This window comes from Chamaea fasciata, unplaced genomic scaffold (genome assembly GCF_029207755.1).
Source record: "Chamaea fasciata isolate MVZ Bird 193981 ecotype frontalis unplaced genomic scaffold, bChaFas1.0.hap1 SCAF_2, whole genome shotgun sequence".
Lineage (NCBI taxonomy): Eukaryota > Metazoa > Chordata > Aves > Passeriformes > Sylviidae > Chamaea > Chamaea fasciata.
The window spans coordinates 93,040,264-93,060,058 of NW_027094087.1; the positions used below are offsets into that span (position 1 = coordinate 93,040,264).

The 19,795-nt window shown below is 40.6% G+C and overlaps 1 protein-coding gene across 1 annotated transcript in view; it reads right to left on the bottom strand.

Moving 5' to 3' along the window:
• Positions 1-18,263, bottom strand: part of PRKX (protein kinase cAMP-dependent X-linked catalytic subunit) — a 58,072-nt gene extending 39,809 nt beyond the window's left edge. Inside the window, exon 1 of the mRNA XM_066176780.1 lies at positions 17,892-18,263. Coding sequence (XP_066032877.1) covers positions 17,892-18,075 — 184 coding nt within the window. The 5' untranslated portion in view covers positions 18,076-18,263. The remainder of the gene's footprint in view (positions 1-17,891) is intronic.
• Positions 18,264-19,795: the final 1,532 nt, after the last annotated feature.

Consider the following 19,795-nt stretch of genomic DNA (forward strand, 5'->3'; position numbering starts at 1 on the left):
TTCACTTTCTTTTAAAATTTTAAACTGACCTAGAGCTAACTCAGGATATGGAAAAACACGACAAACAAAACCTCTGGCCATTCCCACTGAAGACAAAGCCTGGCCATTCCCACTGAAGACAAAGCCTGACCATTGGGTAGCAGTTAAAGACCTCAAAGCATCAGAAAGTCCAGTCTTCACATTATATCAGAAAACCTTAGGACTGGTATTTTTGAAAACTGAAGTAAAACTTCCACTTTTAAAGAGAGATTACCACAAAGCACCACATAGCTCATACTATCTTTTTCATGCTTGTACATTAAAAGAACACTAAGTGTAAGCTTTGAAAGAAATGTCATTACTCTTGGCCTGTTCCAATTTAAGTGGAAACTTCTAAAAACTTTTTGTACAATACAAAATAATGAAAGTAGAAAAGTTGCAGGCTAAGAGTATGCAAGCTATTAATGTACCCCAAACACAAGGTGAGAGACACAATTTCTCCCATCTTATAGACAAAGAATCACCAGTCTCCCCAAACACCCTGAGCCAGAATGTCTTCACTTATTACACAGCCTGACTTTGGACCAGCCAAGTGGAAACCCCTGCAAGTCAACAGAGGAGAAAAAAGGCACTTCTGTAATCAATAGAGTAGTTTTACACACCCAATTTCTGAACACAGAAGTACCTATTTCCCTCTGTTGACTCTATACATACATATATATACATGGGTTTGACAGTTGTTTACAGTGCACAGGTCTATATTCAGGCAGAAAAGACCAACCTCAAAGTTGTATGGCCTGATAAGTGCACAACACTTACCCTGACATAGAAACCACTGAAACAGAATATGCTAAACTGTGTAAGGAAATATATAAATTTGCAAGGTTTGAAAAAGAATTGTTGGCAACTCACTAAATTCTTCATGCACCATGTCATGAAACCTATGCCAAATGATACCTATACTGCTTTATAATCTACAGTACTGTTACCCAACTTACTTACCCAGTGTCATAAATGTGGTATTAACAATGTCAGTTCATTCATCTAGCATTTTTTCAAAATATTGATACAGTTTAACATTGCACACAAGAGAGGATACAGTGTGTACAAATAATCACAGTTCAAACCACATCCAATTTGCAAGCTTGAATTGATCTCTATAGTCGGTAATTTTACATGTTATTCAAGTTTATACAGCACAATGGTCTTACAAGGTATTTAAAACATTACTCTCACACTTCAGCTATTATGCTGACAGAGAAAAATATTTCTAATATAACTATGACCTTTTCTAAAAATTCTATTTAGTTTGATCTTTGTTTTGACTGGATTGTAGTGAGTACTAGAGATTTTATTATAAGAAGCACAAATGACTCAGCATTGTAACCACAGCAAAAGGAATGCCTTTCCAAAAGACTCAAATAATTCCTTTGCATCTACAAGTTACAAACAGTTGCTGTGCCACTACAGTCCTGCATTCTATGAATTGTAAATGAAATTTTACAAAAACAAAATCAAACTACAAGCCCACACGAATTTTCTCCTCAAACACTATCTCAATCAGGAACAAGCACTGCAAATATATTTATATTTGGTTAAAGGTTAATGCACTGAGAATTTATGAGTGGAACAAAATATTCCTCAAAGGGAAGGCTTTGTTTATATTCAGAAGGCAGTATTAACTGATATTCCCAAGAGACTACAGAATAACAGTGCCTTAGGTATCTAGAATTTACTTCATGTGTTCCATTACCTTTCCAAATTTTCACATAGTATACCTTTACAAAAATTAGTGTAACTGTGTACAAGATAAGGTGATGAAATCACCATTGTTTGGCACTAGAATCAATATCACCATATTCTCCACATAAAGAGCTATTATCCAAGAAAGAGGAAGTAAGTCTAGAATATCCAAATAAAGTTATATTTGATTTAGAACTGGAACAAAAGCCCTAACACAAATACTAAGTTTCAAAATCCCAGTCTCCAAATTCCATTCTCAAATATCAATTAAACATTTTGGAAAAACATCTTGATTGTGCCAAAGAATTACATTGCTAATGGAATTAGAGACTGAAAATATCACTTGTATTAATACCTAATGTTACTGAAGACATGCCAATGGCAAGTAATTTTTCATGCTATTCAGTGTTGTATGGACCAGTCACTGTTTTCTCTCTACAATGCAGAAAAATAAGGCTAAGCTTAAATTCTGTTCTTTGTATCAGCCAACTGAATACGTGACTGAAAAACAGAATGGATATAGTGGGATTTTTTTATTTTTACTATGCAGTTCCATAATAGGAAAGAAAAGCCACTCTACCAATCTCCCAGTTTTACCTTCCCGAGTTTTATGCACACACTTTCCTTCCCATATCAGAACTGGGATCAAATCTCTCTCCAATATTCTACCTCTCAATATCAAGCCCAAGGAACCCATCCAAATCAACAAATAAGACTTTAAATAGAACACTGTACATAATTGACATTATTTGAATGGATCAGGATGAGCACATTTGAGAATTTATGAAAAAGTGCACTGAAACAACCTACCAGTAAATTCCTTTCGTGAAACAACCCTGATTTTCCAAACGACTCTTAAGAAACTAACTCTACAAGAAAAGAGAAATCAAGTCAATAATAGAGTAAGTTTCAGAGGCTGTGGCATTTATCATAACAATATCATTCATTTTGCAACAGTAAGGATAGATTTTTTGGCTGATAACCAGATGGCATTTCTGTGCTGGAAATTGTTTCTGTACAATCTTTCCTTTTGTTTTCCTTTAAGCATAACATCATCCAAGTCCAATATTCATTTTTAAAAAAATTGTATTAAACACAGTTTGCAAATTTAACACATCTGAAGAGACAGGTGGAAAGATGCAATATGTCACGAACAGGCAAAGATAGAAGTGAACTCTGTACGCTAGATATTTTTTTCCATGCAAAAAGAAGGTTGACATACAAGATTATTGAATAAATCTCATTTGCAATGACTAGCTTCCCTGAACAAATATATTTAAAGAGTAAATATATGTGTATAATAAAGAACTTATCAGATTTGAAATTATTAACAAGAAATGCATGCTTGTAGCCCAGGATCTGGGCTGCATCACGAGCAGTGTGGGTGAGCAGGTCAAGGGAGGGGACTCTGCCCCTCTACTCTGCCCTGGTAAGAACCCACTTGAGTATACCCAGGTCTGGGGTTCTCAGCACAAGAAAGACACAGACCTGTTAGAACAGGTCCAAAGGAGGGAGACAAAGGTCATCAGAGGGCTGGAGCACCTCTCCTGTGAAGACAGGTTGAGAGAGTTTGGTTGCTCAGCCTGGAGAAAGCAAGGATCAGGGGAGACCTTATTGAGGCTTTCCGGCAGTTAAAGAGGGCTTAAAAAACCCAAACAAAACCACTACTTTTTACATGGGCAGATAGTGACAGGACAAGGGGGAATGGCTTCAAACTGAAAGAGGGTAGGTTTAGGCCAGATGTTAGGTTATATCACTCAGGTGGCCCAGAGAAGTTGAGGATGCCTCATCCCTGGAAGGGTTTGAGGCCAGCTTGGACAGGGCTTTCAGCGACCGAGTGGAAGGTGTCCCTGCCCACAGCAGAAAGGTTGGAACTAGATGGTCTTTAAGGGCCCTTGCAATCATTTCAAAGCATTCTCTGACTTTATGACTACTCAAATCTTGACAATAAAACCAAGTTCACTTTTTTTGGTAAGAATCAACATTTTCTTTCAGATTTTCTGTTATTTTATTCTGCTATCCTATGTATGAATTCATCACACATCATATGTAAGTAAATACTCATGAACCCAGTTACACAAACGCAGGATAATTTACTCTGTTGTTTACAGACATAGTTGCTTCTTACTACTACTCTCTACAATTCTCTCACCCCATACAACCTCAGAAATACCTGATACACTTGATAGTCTGATACACTTGAAAACAAGACCACAGTCCGCAGGAAAGGAGTGATGAATAGTAAATCCGACACCACTTGGATAGGGTAGATTAAATTACAGCCAATTGAATTCATGAGCTATAGTTCACATGCCAAGAGTACTTGATGTGCCCTTTATAGACTGTGTTTCTCCAACACTGAAACATCCTTGCTGAGGGTCATTCACTATTATAGCTGACACAGCACACAGCTAAACATAAATGTATTTTAATTCGTATTCAATTTAAAGAACAAACAGTTCAATATCATTTAAAATTCAGAATTTACATTCACAGAAATAGTACACAAGCTCAAAGCTGCTAAAGTTAGAAGGCAGGGACAGATTTAAGAATCAGAAATAAACACAAAATCAATCTATCTGGGCCTGCTCAGAAGCTAGTATTTAACTTAAATCAGTTGTAACTGAAAGCTACTGGTAATCTGATGGTTATTATATTATTATCTATTAACACTTTTTACAAAAGGTGAAGCATGTTAAGTTTTCAGTAGCAAAGCCAAAAGGCACACTTCTTCCCTGAAGACAGATGAAATAACCAAACAAGAAAAATGACCAGGCATATTAGGTATTTACTGTTACTGAAGCTTGTTTCAGATGCTTGCAGATTTCCTAGGAACAAGTAACAGTCTCAGAAGACAGGACAGAGACTGATGAAAATATTGTTTCATATCTATGAGGTCCTCATACTTCACTGATGGAAGAAGAAACTAGCACTGCACTATACAAAATACACCCCCTCACAAGGTACCAGAAGAAAACTCTGCCAATGATTAATAAAATTTCATACTTCTTGACATAAAAACAAAATGTAATCCTTTGTAGGACATGCCAGTACACAAACTAAGTATAATCAATGTTTAGAGTCCCTAAGCACCTGTTTTCACTATAGTGCCCTTTCCAGTCAAGTTTACTTTCAGTCTTTAAAATGAGGTCTGTGTACAACATGCAAAACTCCTCAGAGATGACTGTACTTTATTATAAATTATTAAATAGCTTCCACTCCTTCCCCTCCCACCCCCCCCCCCCAAAAAAAAAAAAATAGAAAAGGACTTGTCTTGCTTATAAAACTTAACCAACTATACTGTGGAAGGTTCTCCAAAGGAAAGTGATCTTTGCTCCCCGCTCCCCAAGTGGCCTTACATTTCTAGATGGCTTTTCTTCTTCTGTCCTATTACTACAATCACTGTTCAATTCTATATCAAGAATCATATTTCAGAGAAGCAAAGGAAGCCTAGCAACAAAATTGTGGTTGTTCTCCAACAGTGCAGCTCTTAACATTTCTATCAAACATGAAAGCCAATCAGACTAGAAATCAGCTATCACGGGAGGACACAGAGTTTTGAATCTCTCCATACAGACAAATGCCAATAAGAGTTTTTCTCCCGTTTGTACAAATATTTTAGATGTCAAAACGTATTTTATCAATATATTTTATTACAGGACATAAACCGGACATATTTCATGCAGGAGTGCCCAACCTGAGCGTATCAGACAATCCAAGACAAAACTGCCATAGCTGTTTTATTTCCACATGAATAGATGACATTGCATACCCAGTATTACCCAGCAAAAACACATGTAGATAAACTTACCAAATCAAGAACTAGTGACATCAGTTTCTTCACTTACAACAAAGGAATCCAGGAAAGGAGGATGTGCTTCAAAACAGAGATCATGAAGGCACAGAAACAGACTGTCCCAAAAATAGAGTCAATAAGGCAACTATCCAGCCTGGATGGGCAATAAGGTTTTGAAGGAACTTAAGAACAAAAAGGGGATGTATCATCTTTCGAAAGAGGGTCAAGTCTCTCAGGAACTATTTAAGAGGGTTGCTAGGGCATGTAGGAAAAAAAATGGGCGGGGGGGGGGGGGGGGGCAATGCTCAATTCAAACTTAATTTGGCAACTTTCATAAGGGTTATAAAAATGTTTTTCCAAATATATTAACGGCAAAAGGAAGGGAAACACCAACCTTTGTTCTCTACTGGATACAGGAGGGATCTTAGTAACTGCAGATGAGAAGGCAGTGGTGCCTTCTTTGCCTCAGTCTTTAGTGGGAAGGCAGGTTGTCCTCAGGACATCTGTCCTGCTGGGTTGGCAGATGGTGTCAGGGAGCAGAACAGTCCCCCTGTTATCCAGGAGGAGGCAGTCAGAGAACTGCTGAGTTGCTTGGATGTTCATAAATCTATGGGACCAGGTGGGATCCACCCAGGGTGATGAGGGAGCTGGCAGAGGAGCTTGCAAAGCCACTCTCCATCATTCACCAACAGTCCTGGCTCACTGGTGAGGTTCCAGATCACTGGAAGCTGGCCAACGTGACACCCTTTCACAAAAAGGGTAGAAAGGAGGATCCTGGTAACTACAGGCCAATTAGTTTGACCTCAGTACCTGGTAAGGTAAAGGACCAGTTTATATTGAGTGTCATTAGGCAGGACTTCCAGGATGGCCAGGGTATCAGACCCAGCCAGCATGGGGGTTAGGAGGGGTAGGTCGTGTTTGACCAACCTGGTCTCCTTTTATGACCATGGGACCCTCTGGGTGGATGCAGGAAAGGCTGTGGATGCAGGAAAGGTTGTGGATATTGTCTATTTGGACTCCAGCAAGGCCTTAAGCACTGTCTCCCACAGCACAGTCCTGGAAAAGCTGGCAGCCCATGGCTTGGACAGGAGCACTCTTTGCCGAGTTAGGAACTGGCTGCATGGCCAGGCCCAGAGAGTGGTGGTGAGTGGTGCTGCATCCAGCTGGGGGCCAGTCACCAGTGGTGTCTCTCAGGGGTCTGTGCTGGGGCCAGTTCTGTTCAATATTTTTATTGACCATATGGATGAGGGGATTGAGTCTTTCATTAGTAAATTTGCTGATGACACTAAGCTGGGAGCGTGTGTCGATCTGTTGGAAGGTAGGAGGGCTCTCCAGAGAGACCTGGAACGTTGGATGGATGGGCAGAGTCCAGTAAGATGACATTTAGTAAGTCCAAGTGCTGAGTCCTACATTTTGGCCACAATAACCCCCTGCAATGTTATAGGCTGGGGATGTTGTGGCTGGACAGTGCCCAGGCAGAAAGGGACCTGGGGGTGCTGGTGACAGCAGCTGAACATGATCCAGCAGTGTGCCCTGATGGCCAAGAAGGCCAGTGGCATCCTGGCCTGGATCAGGAATGATGTGGCCAGCAGGAGCAGGGAGGTCATTATTCCCCTGTACTCGGCCCTGGTGAGGCCACACCTTGAGTGATGTGCCCAGTTCTGGGCTCTCAGTTTAGGAAGGATGTTGAGACACTGAGTGTGTCCAGAGGAGGCAACAAGGCTGGTGAGGGGCTTAGAATACAAACTCTGTGAGGAACTACTGAAGGAGCTGGGATTGTTTAGCCTGGAGCAAAGAGGTGACCTTATCACCCTCTACAACTCCCTGAAAGGCGGCTGTAGCCAGGTGGGGGTTGGTCTCCTTCTCCAGGCAGCAACTGACAGAACAAGAGGACACAGTCTCCAGCTGCACCACAGGAAATACAGGTTGGATACTAGAAAAAAGTTTTTTATGGAAAGTGATAAAATACTGGAATGGTCTGCCCAGGGATGTGGTGGAGTCACCATCCCTGGATGTGTTTAAAAAAAGACTGGATGTGGCACTTGGTGCCATGGTTTAGTTGAGTGTTAGGGCATGGACTCAATGATCTTGAAGGTCTCTTCCAACCTAGTGATTCTGTGTCAATCTGTGTTCCTAGTTACTCTTTCACTCAGTTCTCCTGGTTTTGCCCCGAAAAGAAGCAATTATCCAGGAAATACAAACCCCCCCTAAACAAAATGGAAGCGTCTCAAACATCATTAAGCCCCCTTATCCTTTCTTTTTCCAACACCATTTTTAGTAGGAACTCCAACATTCTGTACTAAAGGTGTAGCCTTACATAAGAATTCATCTCCACTGCCTGCCAGCCTTTTCTTATTATTAATTTCTTCTGGTAAGTCCTCATTTCACCAAGAAACCTTTTTCAAAATGCAAATAGCAATCACACAAAGTCAGTAAAATTCTAAAAGAATATTTAACACAGAAGTGTAAACCCTTGTCTCCAAATACTATGCCAAAGCATTTCACTTGCAGTTTAAAGACAAAATTATCTATATGGCAGAAGTTTATCACCACGGTACACTCACGAGAAACTCTTAAAAGCAATGTGAAACAGGTAGACACTAAGCCACCAAATTGATAACTATGAAACCAACCCCTGTTCAGATTTAAGTTAGCTGGGTTTACCTGCAAACCTGTCAGGATAAACGACTGCTTGCTGAGACACTGGTTAATTAGTCACAAAAGCAGTTATCTTCCTCATTTATCATTTCACAATGCCACCTCTCTATTTATGATTAGCATGTATTGCAAGCTCCTCTCGACAGATCAAGAATTCACTGATAAGAAATATCACTTGCAGACAGCACAAATCATACATGTTTCATGTTCTAAAGTATTTAAAAAAAAGTTTTCACAGAATTATGTCAAATCAAACAAACCAGGTTGTACTCTGTCTAATTCACAACCAACAGTGGTCTAGGAGCACTGAAAAATTTAAGTTGCCTAAAAACCAAGGTGGCAAAAAATTATCACCACTGACACCAAAATCTTCTATTTTACAGTAAGTCAAATGTTGCAGATAAAGGATTGAGGTAAATATAGAAACTCTTCACTTATTAGAACAAAGAATATAATTTATTTATTAAAATATTTAAAATGGGTAGATGTCATAAGCTTTACAGCATCAGGATTAGATATGCCCCAATTTGTCTTATTTTCAAGTGATGAACGTATAAATCTAAATGAATGTGTAAAATTGAAATAAAAAAAAATTAAAAAGCTTTCACCCCCCTGAAGAAATATATCTCCATGGTTTTGATAATATTTTTCATTAACTGTTATGGGGTTTTTTTCAGATTCCTTCCAAGTCTCTTCTCAGTTACTTTTGTTTTTCCTTCTAATGGCGCTGTCTTGTAGGACACACTCTTTCTCACAGCTTCTTCCCAGCTGGCATTTATAGCAGAAAAAACAAACAAAACAAACCCAACTTTAATCAAGAAAAACTTTCCATAAACAGATCCAAGGGACAACAGCTCCCCACTGTAAAATACTAGAAGAGATGTAGAAAAGCATTCAAATAAAATAATTTGAATTAAGGTGCAATACTGGGAAAATTTTAGAAATGTTTTTAAATTTCTTATAACCCAAATTCCATTATTTCCAAATATACAAAAGAATGAACCATTTCTACAAATATGGGAATTGAACTGTATTGGTTACTAAAAAAGGAGGAAGAAAAATGTTGCTGCTTCACCACAAATTCTAAATTCACCACTTCTGAGTGTTACAACTGGGTGTCTTAAATAAAGATACACTGCCAAAGTTTTTATAGGCCTTTGAAAGTCACAGAAGTCAGGAAGATTTTAATGGCCTCAGAACACTAACTTAACATAATGACATTCAACCTGAAAAATTTTCATAAAAGAGGGGACAAGAATCCCAGTTTAGAAACAGACTGGCCAGCATTGTCCTCCTTGTTTGTTCTCCAGGGACAGACAACAAGTTACCCTCTAATCTTCCTGAAAACAAAAAATTTTACAATGCATACTCTTGAAGTTATTTTTGGCAGGCCATGCAAATTAAAACTGTACAGGCTATCATCTCCTGCACCCAAGAGCTATAGGAAGCCACTCCAGGCTGGGAGGGAAGAGGTCTGAAGCCAGAAGTCTGTCATCAGTTTTGGGGCAGGTGGCACGAGGAGTCTGCTATTACAGCAACCAGAAGTTCAATATGAACACAGTCAGTCACCAGCCTGCCTTCATTTTTATATTTGCCATCCATATAGCTATTACAGCATCCTCATTAGCAGATCAGCAAAGTAAAAATCTTATACCCAGTTTAGCATGTTTTTAGAAGAGTCTGTAGAGGGATAGTTCCCTTAAGATCTACCTAAATCATTTCACAGCATTTAATTTACTGACTGGAGCAATACCTGAGAGGCATAAAAAGCAGTACTAACTAGACGTTTTGTTTCCATCCAGAGAGCACCCTGCACCTTCAACAATAATGGCAGTCATTACTATTATATTTCAAATTGCTCTGAGTCACCATATTCCCCAACACAAACATAACACTTTAACAAACACCAAGAATGCTCTCTAAGAAGCTACATTTTAGCAAAGAATAATTTTAAAACTCATTAAAAAACACAGCATAATGGACAACTTCAACTGTCATTTTATAGGATTTTGGTAATCAGCCCTTACCTCCTTGGTAAGAATCATGTAAAGAAACAATAAGAAAACCAACCAAACAAAAAACAAAACAAAAAAATCCCACACCTCCGCACCTTCACCTGATTTCCTCTTGTATTAGACAACGTCAGAAGTTCTATAATCGCATTTTCCAGGCAAAATAATTTACTACATTGTTAGCTTTAGTGCTTTTAAAAATATGCCTTAGACAATATCGAGACTAAATACAAAAAACAACACATCTAAGTCACAGGTTAAAATTGCAGACAATTGTTTATAATATACAGCTCTTCTGCTTTGAGTTGCCTTTCTCCAGTACTCCAATAAATACAAAATATAAATAATTACACTCGAATATACAAATTGCATATTAGAATCAGATTAACAAATAACAGGAACATGAATTTCCATGAAAAATTAGCTCAGAACCAATCCTTTAAGGAAGTAAAAAATATCCTAGCCTAAAAATTAAATAAAAAACCCATTCCTGCATGCTGTAGGTACTGCACGAATAGTCTCTAGAAATAAAGATTTGGTGTGATAGCCATTCAGAAATCCAAATATGCTGACAGAAAAAGAGGAGAAGAATTACATATTCTCACTCTCCCTCTATCAAGCTGCAGAATAGTAAAACTTACAATTTATGAGTTTGTACAAACTTAAATATATATACATATTTACATATATTATGTCTAATCCAATAGAGAAAGCTGTAGGTGATATTAAAACCAAATATCCAGAAAAGAAACAAGAGCAAAGATTTCACATAAAAATTAGTCTCTTGATATACAGACAAGATACCTTGTTGGCATAAGGGCTTGAAATACTCTCCCTAACAAACAGTCACAAGACTAGAAAACCAGATACTTTGGGAATGGTTCCACTGATCAGATCAACCCAGCAGCCGAGTCTCACATTCCATCACCATCAGTAGCACACAGAAATAGCTTATACCATACAGTACAGTGACATGAAAAGGATGCCTCATTCATTTAAATTTCATGTGCCTCAATTATCAATAAATAAATAACACACACACACACGATTTGTCTGATTTGAAACATATTGAAGCAGACCAATTGATTCCCTGGCAAAAAATGACAACACATTTACACAAAAGTTACTGTCAATCAATTAACAGATCAGCTAGCAACTGCTCCAAGCTGGGATGTCAGTGAAGAGACAGTCCAGAAAAAAAGGGCAGCTAAGTGGAAAGTTTTCATGACCAAATTACAGATTGGTCGTGAAATCACAGAATCACAGATTTCCATCTTTGATCCACTCCAGTATCAAAAATAAGGATTTTTAAAAAATCTGCATTTTATACAAGAAACCAAACCAGTGCTCTAATGTGAAGTGCAAACAGTGCAGTTCACAAACTGAACTTTATTGGCAAAGAAGGTTTTATCATATATCTCTCCCTTCTTTATTTCTTAATATAAAAGAAATCAACACTTGTTGAGCCAATTGAAAGACAGTCTTCCTATGGGAAAGGGGAAATAGTCTAATTCTGAGAATTGTTCTACCCTAAATATCCTAGGTGCACACTAACACCCAGTAACCAGCAAAATTTTACTTACCAATTTGAAGCTGCTAAAAAACCCTCTAAAACACTGCAGAGGTGAAAGGATGCTTTCCCAAGTAAAGATAATAAGTTAAATTACTCCTAAGTAGTACAAGCTAATACTGAAAATGTTTTACACTCTAAGTGTCTACAGGAAGGGAACTACAGTGAGCTAAATAATTTGATTAAAAACAGCTTATGCCCAGAAAAGACTTTGGAAGGTAAAAACAGATTCCTGTCTTTTAGTTCACAAAAATTCACTCTTCATTGCCACATACACCTCAATGTCTCTCATAATAAACAAAATGGTATTTAAATTTCACCACACTTGTCTTTTTTTTTTTTTTTTCCTAATTACACTGCCTATTACTCTTAAAAGTAGACCAAACCAGGCTTAAACACACTTTAGGAAGGGATTTGTTTTGCTAAGTTTTCCTTACATGAAAGCCAAAATATCAAGGCAGTCATCTCCCAAAGGCTGCTCTCCCTGTCCACTACAAACAGTCCAGACATGCACACTCAGGAAGCTAAACATAGAAAAAATTGAGTTGAGCCCTACGAACCTACATACTTTCAACCTCTAGTACTTTAAAGTTCCTGTTTCTGCCCACTGAAGAAGGAAAAAGAAAAAAAAAAAGTAATTAATATCACTATTTCTCTGCAGGTTTCTTATCTTGTTCAGTTTGGGCTGAGACACAAGGCTTAACAGAGATATTTTCCCAAGTATTTTCACCTGGTACATTAGGGTTTTTTAAGTGTAAACTCAGCAGGGGAAAGGTGTGGTGTTAGGTGCTTTTGATTTTGTGGGTGAGTTTTGCATGCTTCTTATTTCTGAAATCTTAGTACTAGTTGGGTTCCAGATTATTTGATTATTTGCATTGCAAAAAGCACTTCTGGGCATCTCTGGGCTATTTATAGGACTTAAATTACTTATCTTCAAAAAGTATATTTGAGTGTCAAAGCCTATTCTAGAACACACTGTCAAATTCACAACATCAGAAAAAAAATACTGAACTTCTTTCTGCAATCAATTAAATATCTAAACTAGATTCAGACAAAAGAAACAGGTGACAGGCAGACACTAACAATTTACCTCAAGACTGATTTTTAACACTGAAGATAGAAAAGCAGAAATGTGAACTTTCAATTTTCACATGTTCAGACTTCTTCCATACACTTTCACTTTTCTGACCTCTCTGAAAGATAAAAGAGAATATTTGTTTCAATCCATTTTTTTCTATCCTAAAGAGAACAAGAAACTTATGGGAAAGAACCTGTCTAATCTACAATAAACATTATGGTATTGAAATTCACCTCAGTAGTGGAGTAACAGGAAAAGCAAGGGAAGAAAGCTGAGTCACACCTGGTCATTTCTCTCTACAACAGCAGCTATAATAATAATGATTTATTTTGGGACAAGTGTCATTTTGTGGAAGGGAAAAACGAAGTAAGAAATACAGAGAGTGAAAACAAAATCCAAGTAATTTAGCTTTATGACTAAAGCCTCAATGATGTACAAAGGTAATGGTGAATTCAGGTCACCATTACAGACACAACATTCAGACCATGTTTTCTTTCAAAACTTGTGGTATTTAAGAACATTGCCAAGCAAAATCATGGATTATTATTTATCATCTCAGTATCAAGAAAATGTGACAAAACAGGGAAAAAATGCTCATACATCCCTTAGAAAATTTAAAATAGGTGACAACCTTGGTAGTGAAACCAAAAATAACACTTGGTAAGAAACTGAACTAATTTAAGCCTCCAAGAAAAGGGGGGAAAAAAAAAAAAAAACCAGCATTCTTTTCATGTTAAGATCTTGGCTACTCTGAGGCACAATTTCTTAGACAATTCTCTGGCATTAGACTACAACTGTGTACCTACTGTCATGCTGATACAATGCCACTTGAAATATCTTTGGCTAGCATATTTTGTGTGTGAAAATAGAGAAATTAAGTATTTGAAAATACGTAGCACCTCATTTTTCCCATGAACTTTTTAAAATTTTCCCATGTGCATAAAATGAAAATCCTGGTATGCTCAAATTTTTATTCTGCATTTGTTTAGTGTAAAGCACTGCATGGGAACAGTAGTTTAAAAGAATCTTTTTGCATAAAAATACTCTAATTAAAACATTTCAATCAATTGAACAGATTCACAACTCCAAATTTATATTTACATAGTCTGCTACGGGATTCATTGCACTTTGAAAAATGGACAAGAAACAGATCTCAACGGAGAGAGGCAAGAAAAAAAATTGTCATCTTTCTCCTCCTGGTACTCTCTTCCTTCTCCCTTTCCCATTACCATGCATTTCAACCGGGAATGTAACACTTTTCCCACCTTTACCTACCCAAAAGTGAAGTACTTTCTGGTTTTTCTGTATTACTTATTCTAGTTTACCTGAATTACTTTTTCATTATAGCATAATTAAAAATTTAGCATCTCTATTTCAGGAGATGTATCAGGTGTCCAACTGCAGGCACTCTGGCTTCTGGAACAGGAATTTTGCCCATATTAAATGCTCATCACAACCAAGGATGATTCAGAAACTATGGCATTAGTGTACACAGTCTCCTTCTTACACTGACCAGACCTACAAGAAATTTGAAATAGGTTCAGATAAGCATGGGCCACAAACTTTCAATGAACATGGTGGTCATGGCATATAAATTTTTGCTTCTGTACAGCACAGAACTCAATCTTGGCACAGTTGAGTATGTAAATTCACTGAGATTAACACAGTATTTCAGCCTGGCCTGAACAGCAGTTTCTGAGTGTGCTGAGCAAACATTCGTATTTCAACCTCCTTTGAAAGGAAAATTAATTCAAAACAAGATGTGGACAACCAGGCACCTTCAACGGCTCCAGAGCAAGAGTGTTCAACTTTCATACAAGACTAGTTAAATAACCCATACACTTCAAAGGTTCAAAGCCACATCTTCAACCCCTCAGGAAGTACCCCTAAAGAAATATTTTTCCTGTTTAACTTCTCTTAGTGCCAGAAACCAGTATGTGCTCCAGTCCTGTGCCCTCCCCAAAGCCATAACTTCACTTTATCAACTAAATATTAAGGCACTTCCCGCCAAAGCAAACTTGCACTCCAAACTCTGCCCCAATTGCCTTTTAACAAAGGGCCCAGAAACATCCAAACAAAGGTTGAGTCCTGGGATGTTTGGGGGGAAATAAATGTCCTCTGAATCATTATGCTGTACTTCCCTTTTGATCTTCCCACCTTTCCATTGAGTTCTTTGCTAAACCAGGCACAGCATCCCAACAGAAATCACAGAGAAGACACGCAATCCAGCCTGCATTATGGTGGCCAGCTTAAGAGAGAGATTTTAATCCTCTGAGACTATGAAGGATACTTAAAACAGTAGTTGGTATATTCAAAGCAGGTATTGCATTCAACTTTTTTATTTTTTTTAACATGGATTTTATTCCATCCTCAGAGAGAAGCTGCATAAAGCCATGGATGACTACAATCTCACAGATACACAATTCTGTTACCTTAAATATTAATCACAAACAGCTGCGAGAGCATGGAACTCACCTCCCTATTTTGACTTTCAACTTTCTCAAGCTGATAGTTTCCAAGGCCATAACTATTTCTAAGCCTACGTATATCTATAAGCAATGATTCTAGTGAAGGAAATACCAGAACTTCCTGTTATGTAATTTTTGGGTATTTCCCCTCCCATCCCCAAACATCCCAAATTATCTCAGAGCACACAGCTTTCAAGAACATCAGCAGAAAGAAAATGGTTATCCTTATCAGAGCATTCACACTGCAAACAACTCCAAAGTGCTGTAGTGAAACTGATGACATTAATCCCCTCTATTTGTGCAGGGAGATCAAAATGGAGGATAAGGTAATAGTGACTTAAACCAACTGCTCAAGAGAACTGTAGATATACTCCTTGAGTACATGTGATATAGACCTACAGTGTACTTAACTAACTGAATTAAAAAAGGTTTAACCCAAGCAAAAAAGTTTCTCAAGCTCAACTACAAATCCACTCTCCTACCTTGCAGTATTTTGCGCTGATTTAACTTGCAGCCCATTCAAATCAGGTCTCCAGTACTTCACATCAGCAGGTGCACACAGAGCAGCCCAACCACAGACTAACTGCCTCACATCCCTGATGCACTCCAGCAACATTACTGGCACTGCATCTTTCATAAACTTGGCCACTCAGAGCAGGTATTCACGTGCTCAGTTTCAGTATCACTTTGAGGTTACAACATTGCTTTCTGGTCAGGAGCTAGACCCTGTCCCTCTCACAGACTTCTACAAAAGCACACCGGCATGTCATAAGTTCATTTTTGAACCAACTTCAAGCCATCTCAGTTTCTTTGACAAGGTAAGGCCTTATGTATTTATCTGTGCACAGGTTTATACCTTTTATACCTTTCCAGTTTTGTTTTTTTTTTTTTCCCCCCCCCTATAAAATGAGCAATGACGCAGTTCAAAAGAGATACAAAGACTGGCCATCTTTTCAGACAGAGCTAGCTGAGACAAAAAGAAAAGAAAAAAAAAATCAAGCAGTGGAAGACAGAGGATGAAGGGAGACCCTGTTTTCTGTCAGTGCCTTGACAGGGACCTATCTGCTCCTTTTTACCTTTTATTTCTTTCTCTGTTTCTTTGTAACAGGCAGTCCCTTACTTTTTTAAAGTCTCTCTTTAAATCCTGTGGAATCACAAGTTTCTCTTTCCTTAGCCTCTAAAAAGCATCTTAAAGAACACTCTAATAATGGTATGCTGCTTAAGGTTGACACCAAGATTATTTTCACATTTCTTCATTGGCTGCAGGAATATTTCCATGACTACTCTGTCTTCCTTAAAAATTACTATTTTTCTGCAATCTGCATTTCACCCAAAGTCTTAATCCTCAGTGATGACTACTGTATCCACATGGTCATGATGTAATGAAGAAAAGCAACCACTTCTGGAGGGAAAAAACACATCACAAACCTTTCATGAAGCCTCTTAATAATCTCAAACAATTTATCAATGAAATGTCTGCCCACATTTCAAAGTGGAATATTATCTCAAAACACAACGCACTTCAAGAAAAGATAATGTATTCTTCACTGACAACAACGCTCTTGGGCCTTTCCAATTCCATGTTTAAAGCCATCAACTTCCCTAAGAAAGGGTTTATATCACACCTTTTTGGCTGAAGAGAGCTTAGGGGAAATTAAGATTTACATCACGTTATTTACTGGAATAAATCTATCCAAAGTAATTTCACACTCCTATAATTAAAAAGTGAATAAAACTTCCTCTGCAGTTGAAGATACAAGAAACCAGGTGCAAAACCATATGCAACTGTCAGTATGTATGTCCAAACAGAATGTAAAGATACAGCACACATGAACACCACGAACATCATCACTGATGTCTGAAATGCCTGTTTATTAGGCACATGCATTTACTCTGTAATGCCACTGCCTACAGGCAGTTTTAATAAGTGTGGTACTTGTGAGATGAGACCTTACCTTCTACCAAAATTCTACACACGCAAAGCATCTTTGCATCAGTATTCAGGGCAACAGCATGCCGGGGTTTGACATACACTCAGCTGCATTCGGCTAACCTGTTTGATCTCTTCCCTGGCCCGACAACTAATTTAAATGATGAATTTTTTATCATGATGCAGGTAAGTGAAGTTAAACCAGATAAACCAGGTTTTATACCAAAAGATCTTTCAGCTTCAGCAGTGGCAGTACTCATATCACAGACAAGCCAAACCCTGTTTCGGGTACAGGCTCGCTCTGCTGCAGCTCTGGCCACCGGAGCCGGTGGCACGGCAGCACCGGGGCCGTGCAATGCCCGTACAATGCCCCCGCAGCGCGGCTCCCCAACTGCGCGGAGGCTGCGGCGCGTCCTCGTCAGCCGCCCACAGCCACCTACAGCCACCACCGGCACCCCAGCTGCCCTAACACCGGCCAGCGGCGGCGCGGCGGGAGAAATGGGAGCGGAGCAGGGAGGGGAAGGCGGAGAGAAAAAACCACAAAAAAGAGGGCGCTCGGGAAGGGGGCAGCCAGCTGTTCGGGCACCTCCTCCCGCCAGGGACGGTCGCAGACAGGCACCTCGGCAGCTCCTTTGTTCCCCTCCTCCCCGCACTCACCCACGGTGGCCAGCGTCTCCAGGTCCTCCAGCTTGTAGGCAGCGGGCTCAAGCGCGGCGGGCGAGCCGGGACCGGCGGGGCTGGGGGCCGGCACGGCGGGCTGAGGCGCGGCCACTCCCGCCGCCGCCGCCTCGCCGCCGCTCTTCGCCCCCATCTTGGCCTTGGCAGCGCTGAAGGCGTCCATGGGGCCGGGCGGGCGCCCCGCGGCCGCTCAGCGCATGGAGAAGGGCGAGAGGAAAAGGGAGGAGAGGGAGCGGCAGGGACGCAAAGTTTCAGGCTTCAGCAGGCGGGCTGGCTGCTCCCCAGGGCTGGAGCTCGCTGCCGCGTCTGAGGGGGCGCGCAGCCCTTCAGCATCGCGGCCACAAGCGCCGCGCCGCCCGCCGGTGCCCGCAGCAGGCAGGGACCGCCGCGCAGACAATGGCGAGGGTGCGCCCAGCCGCGCCACACGCGGGGCGGAGGGCGGGGTTTGCCGCTGCCGCTGCGGCACCGTCCCGCTGAGGGCTGGCGGGGCGGGGCGGGGCGGGGCCGGGGGAAGCGCGGCCCCGCCGCACAGCGGGAGCGCGGCCCGCGCCGCGGGCACGGCCCGGACTGTGTGACGGCCCCGGCGCTCTCTGCTCTTTCCCCATCCTGCGTCCTGCCCGAGGGGCAGCGCGGCGGGGAACGGGGTGGAGGGAGGTGCCGACGGCTGCCGCGACTGCCCCGCGCTCCCTCAGTGTTGCAGGGATGCCTGGGACGCTCCCGTCCGCTTCTCGGAGAAAGTTAAAAATGAGCGATGGGGCCCTTGCGAAGTGGCAGCCGGCCCCCCACCGCGGCTGCACGGTAACAGCCCTGAGAAGAGCTGGTCTTTCCACTCGCGTGGGAGCGCGTGTCCGGGTAGCTCCTCCCGCAAGTCCCAAAGGGTTTGTCACGCCTTATCTTACTCCCCGTTTCCAAGCAGGTGTGGATTCCGCACCGGCTGCAGCCTGTCCGCGTCCCCTGCTCCAGCCTGCAGGGTGCTCGTGTGGCTGGGGGTAGTGCTGGGCTGTGCTCGGCCGAGGCGAGGAGACACCCGTCTCCTTCAGCAGCAGCAGTGGAGTACCGAATCCAGCCCCTTCCAGGGCAGCCAAGAAGCTGTTGACGATTATGCTGGAAGACAGGGCAAATTGGTGTGTGAAACAAGTCACTGGAAAGCGTACACATCAAAATTGGGAAGGAAATCCTAATTTTTTCTTTGCCTTGGTCTGGCCCAGTTTTACCCTATTCATGGCTACCTACTATCCCTTTTCCCCGTGAGCAGGATATCTGCAAAGCTGGTGTGTAAATCAAGTCATACGGGTGGCATTTGGCATCTCCATTTTATTAAATGTGACATCATGAGAATTTAAAGCCTATTGGTTTCTTTGTGGAGTAGGTTCAATAATTATGAGAAATAATTGTATGTATACAAAAAATGAGTACAAACATATAAATTATTTATAAGAATTACAAATTTATGTGCATTTATCCTGAGGTATCCTTAGAGTCCAATTTATAGTCATAATATCAGAGGATATAAAATGAATCTTTTATCTTTTAGCTTGTTGACATGAAGGGTTATGACTAATTCAGAAAATAGTTAGGTCATCTGTGCTTCCTGTCAGCCTTTGAAAAGTCACCAGCCAAGGAGGATGACATAACTTTTGCTCCAAAATTTCAGATTTCATCTGTGAACTCTTTGGAATGCAAGTTTTGCACTTCTATTTTGCTTTACTACTTTACTGCTTTACTTCCCTTTGTGCCTCTTTGCTGCGAAGTTGTCTGAGCACTAGAACAGGATGCCCAGAGAGTTTGTGGAATCTCCCTCACTGGAGATATTCAGAAACCGTCTGGATGCAATGCTGTGCAGTGTGCTCTGGGATGACCCTGCCTGAGCAGGGAGGTTGAAC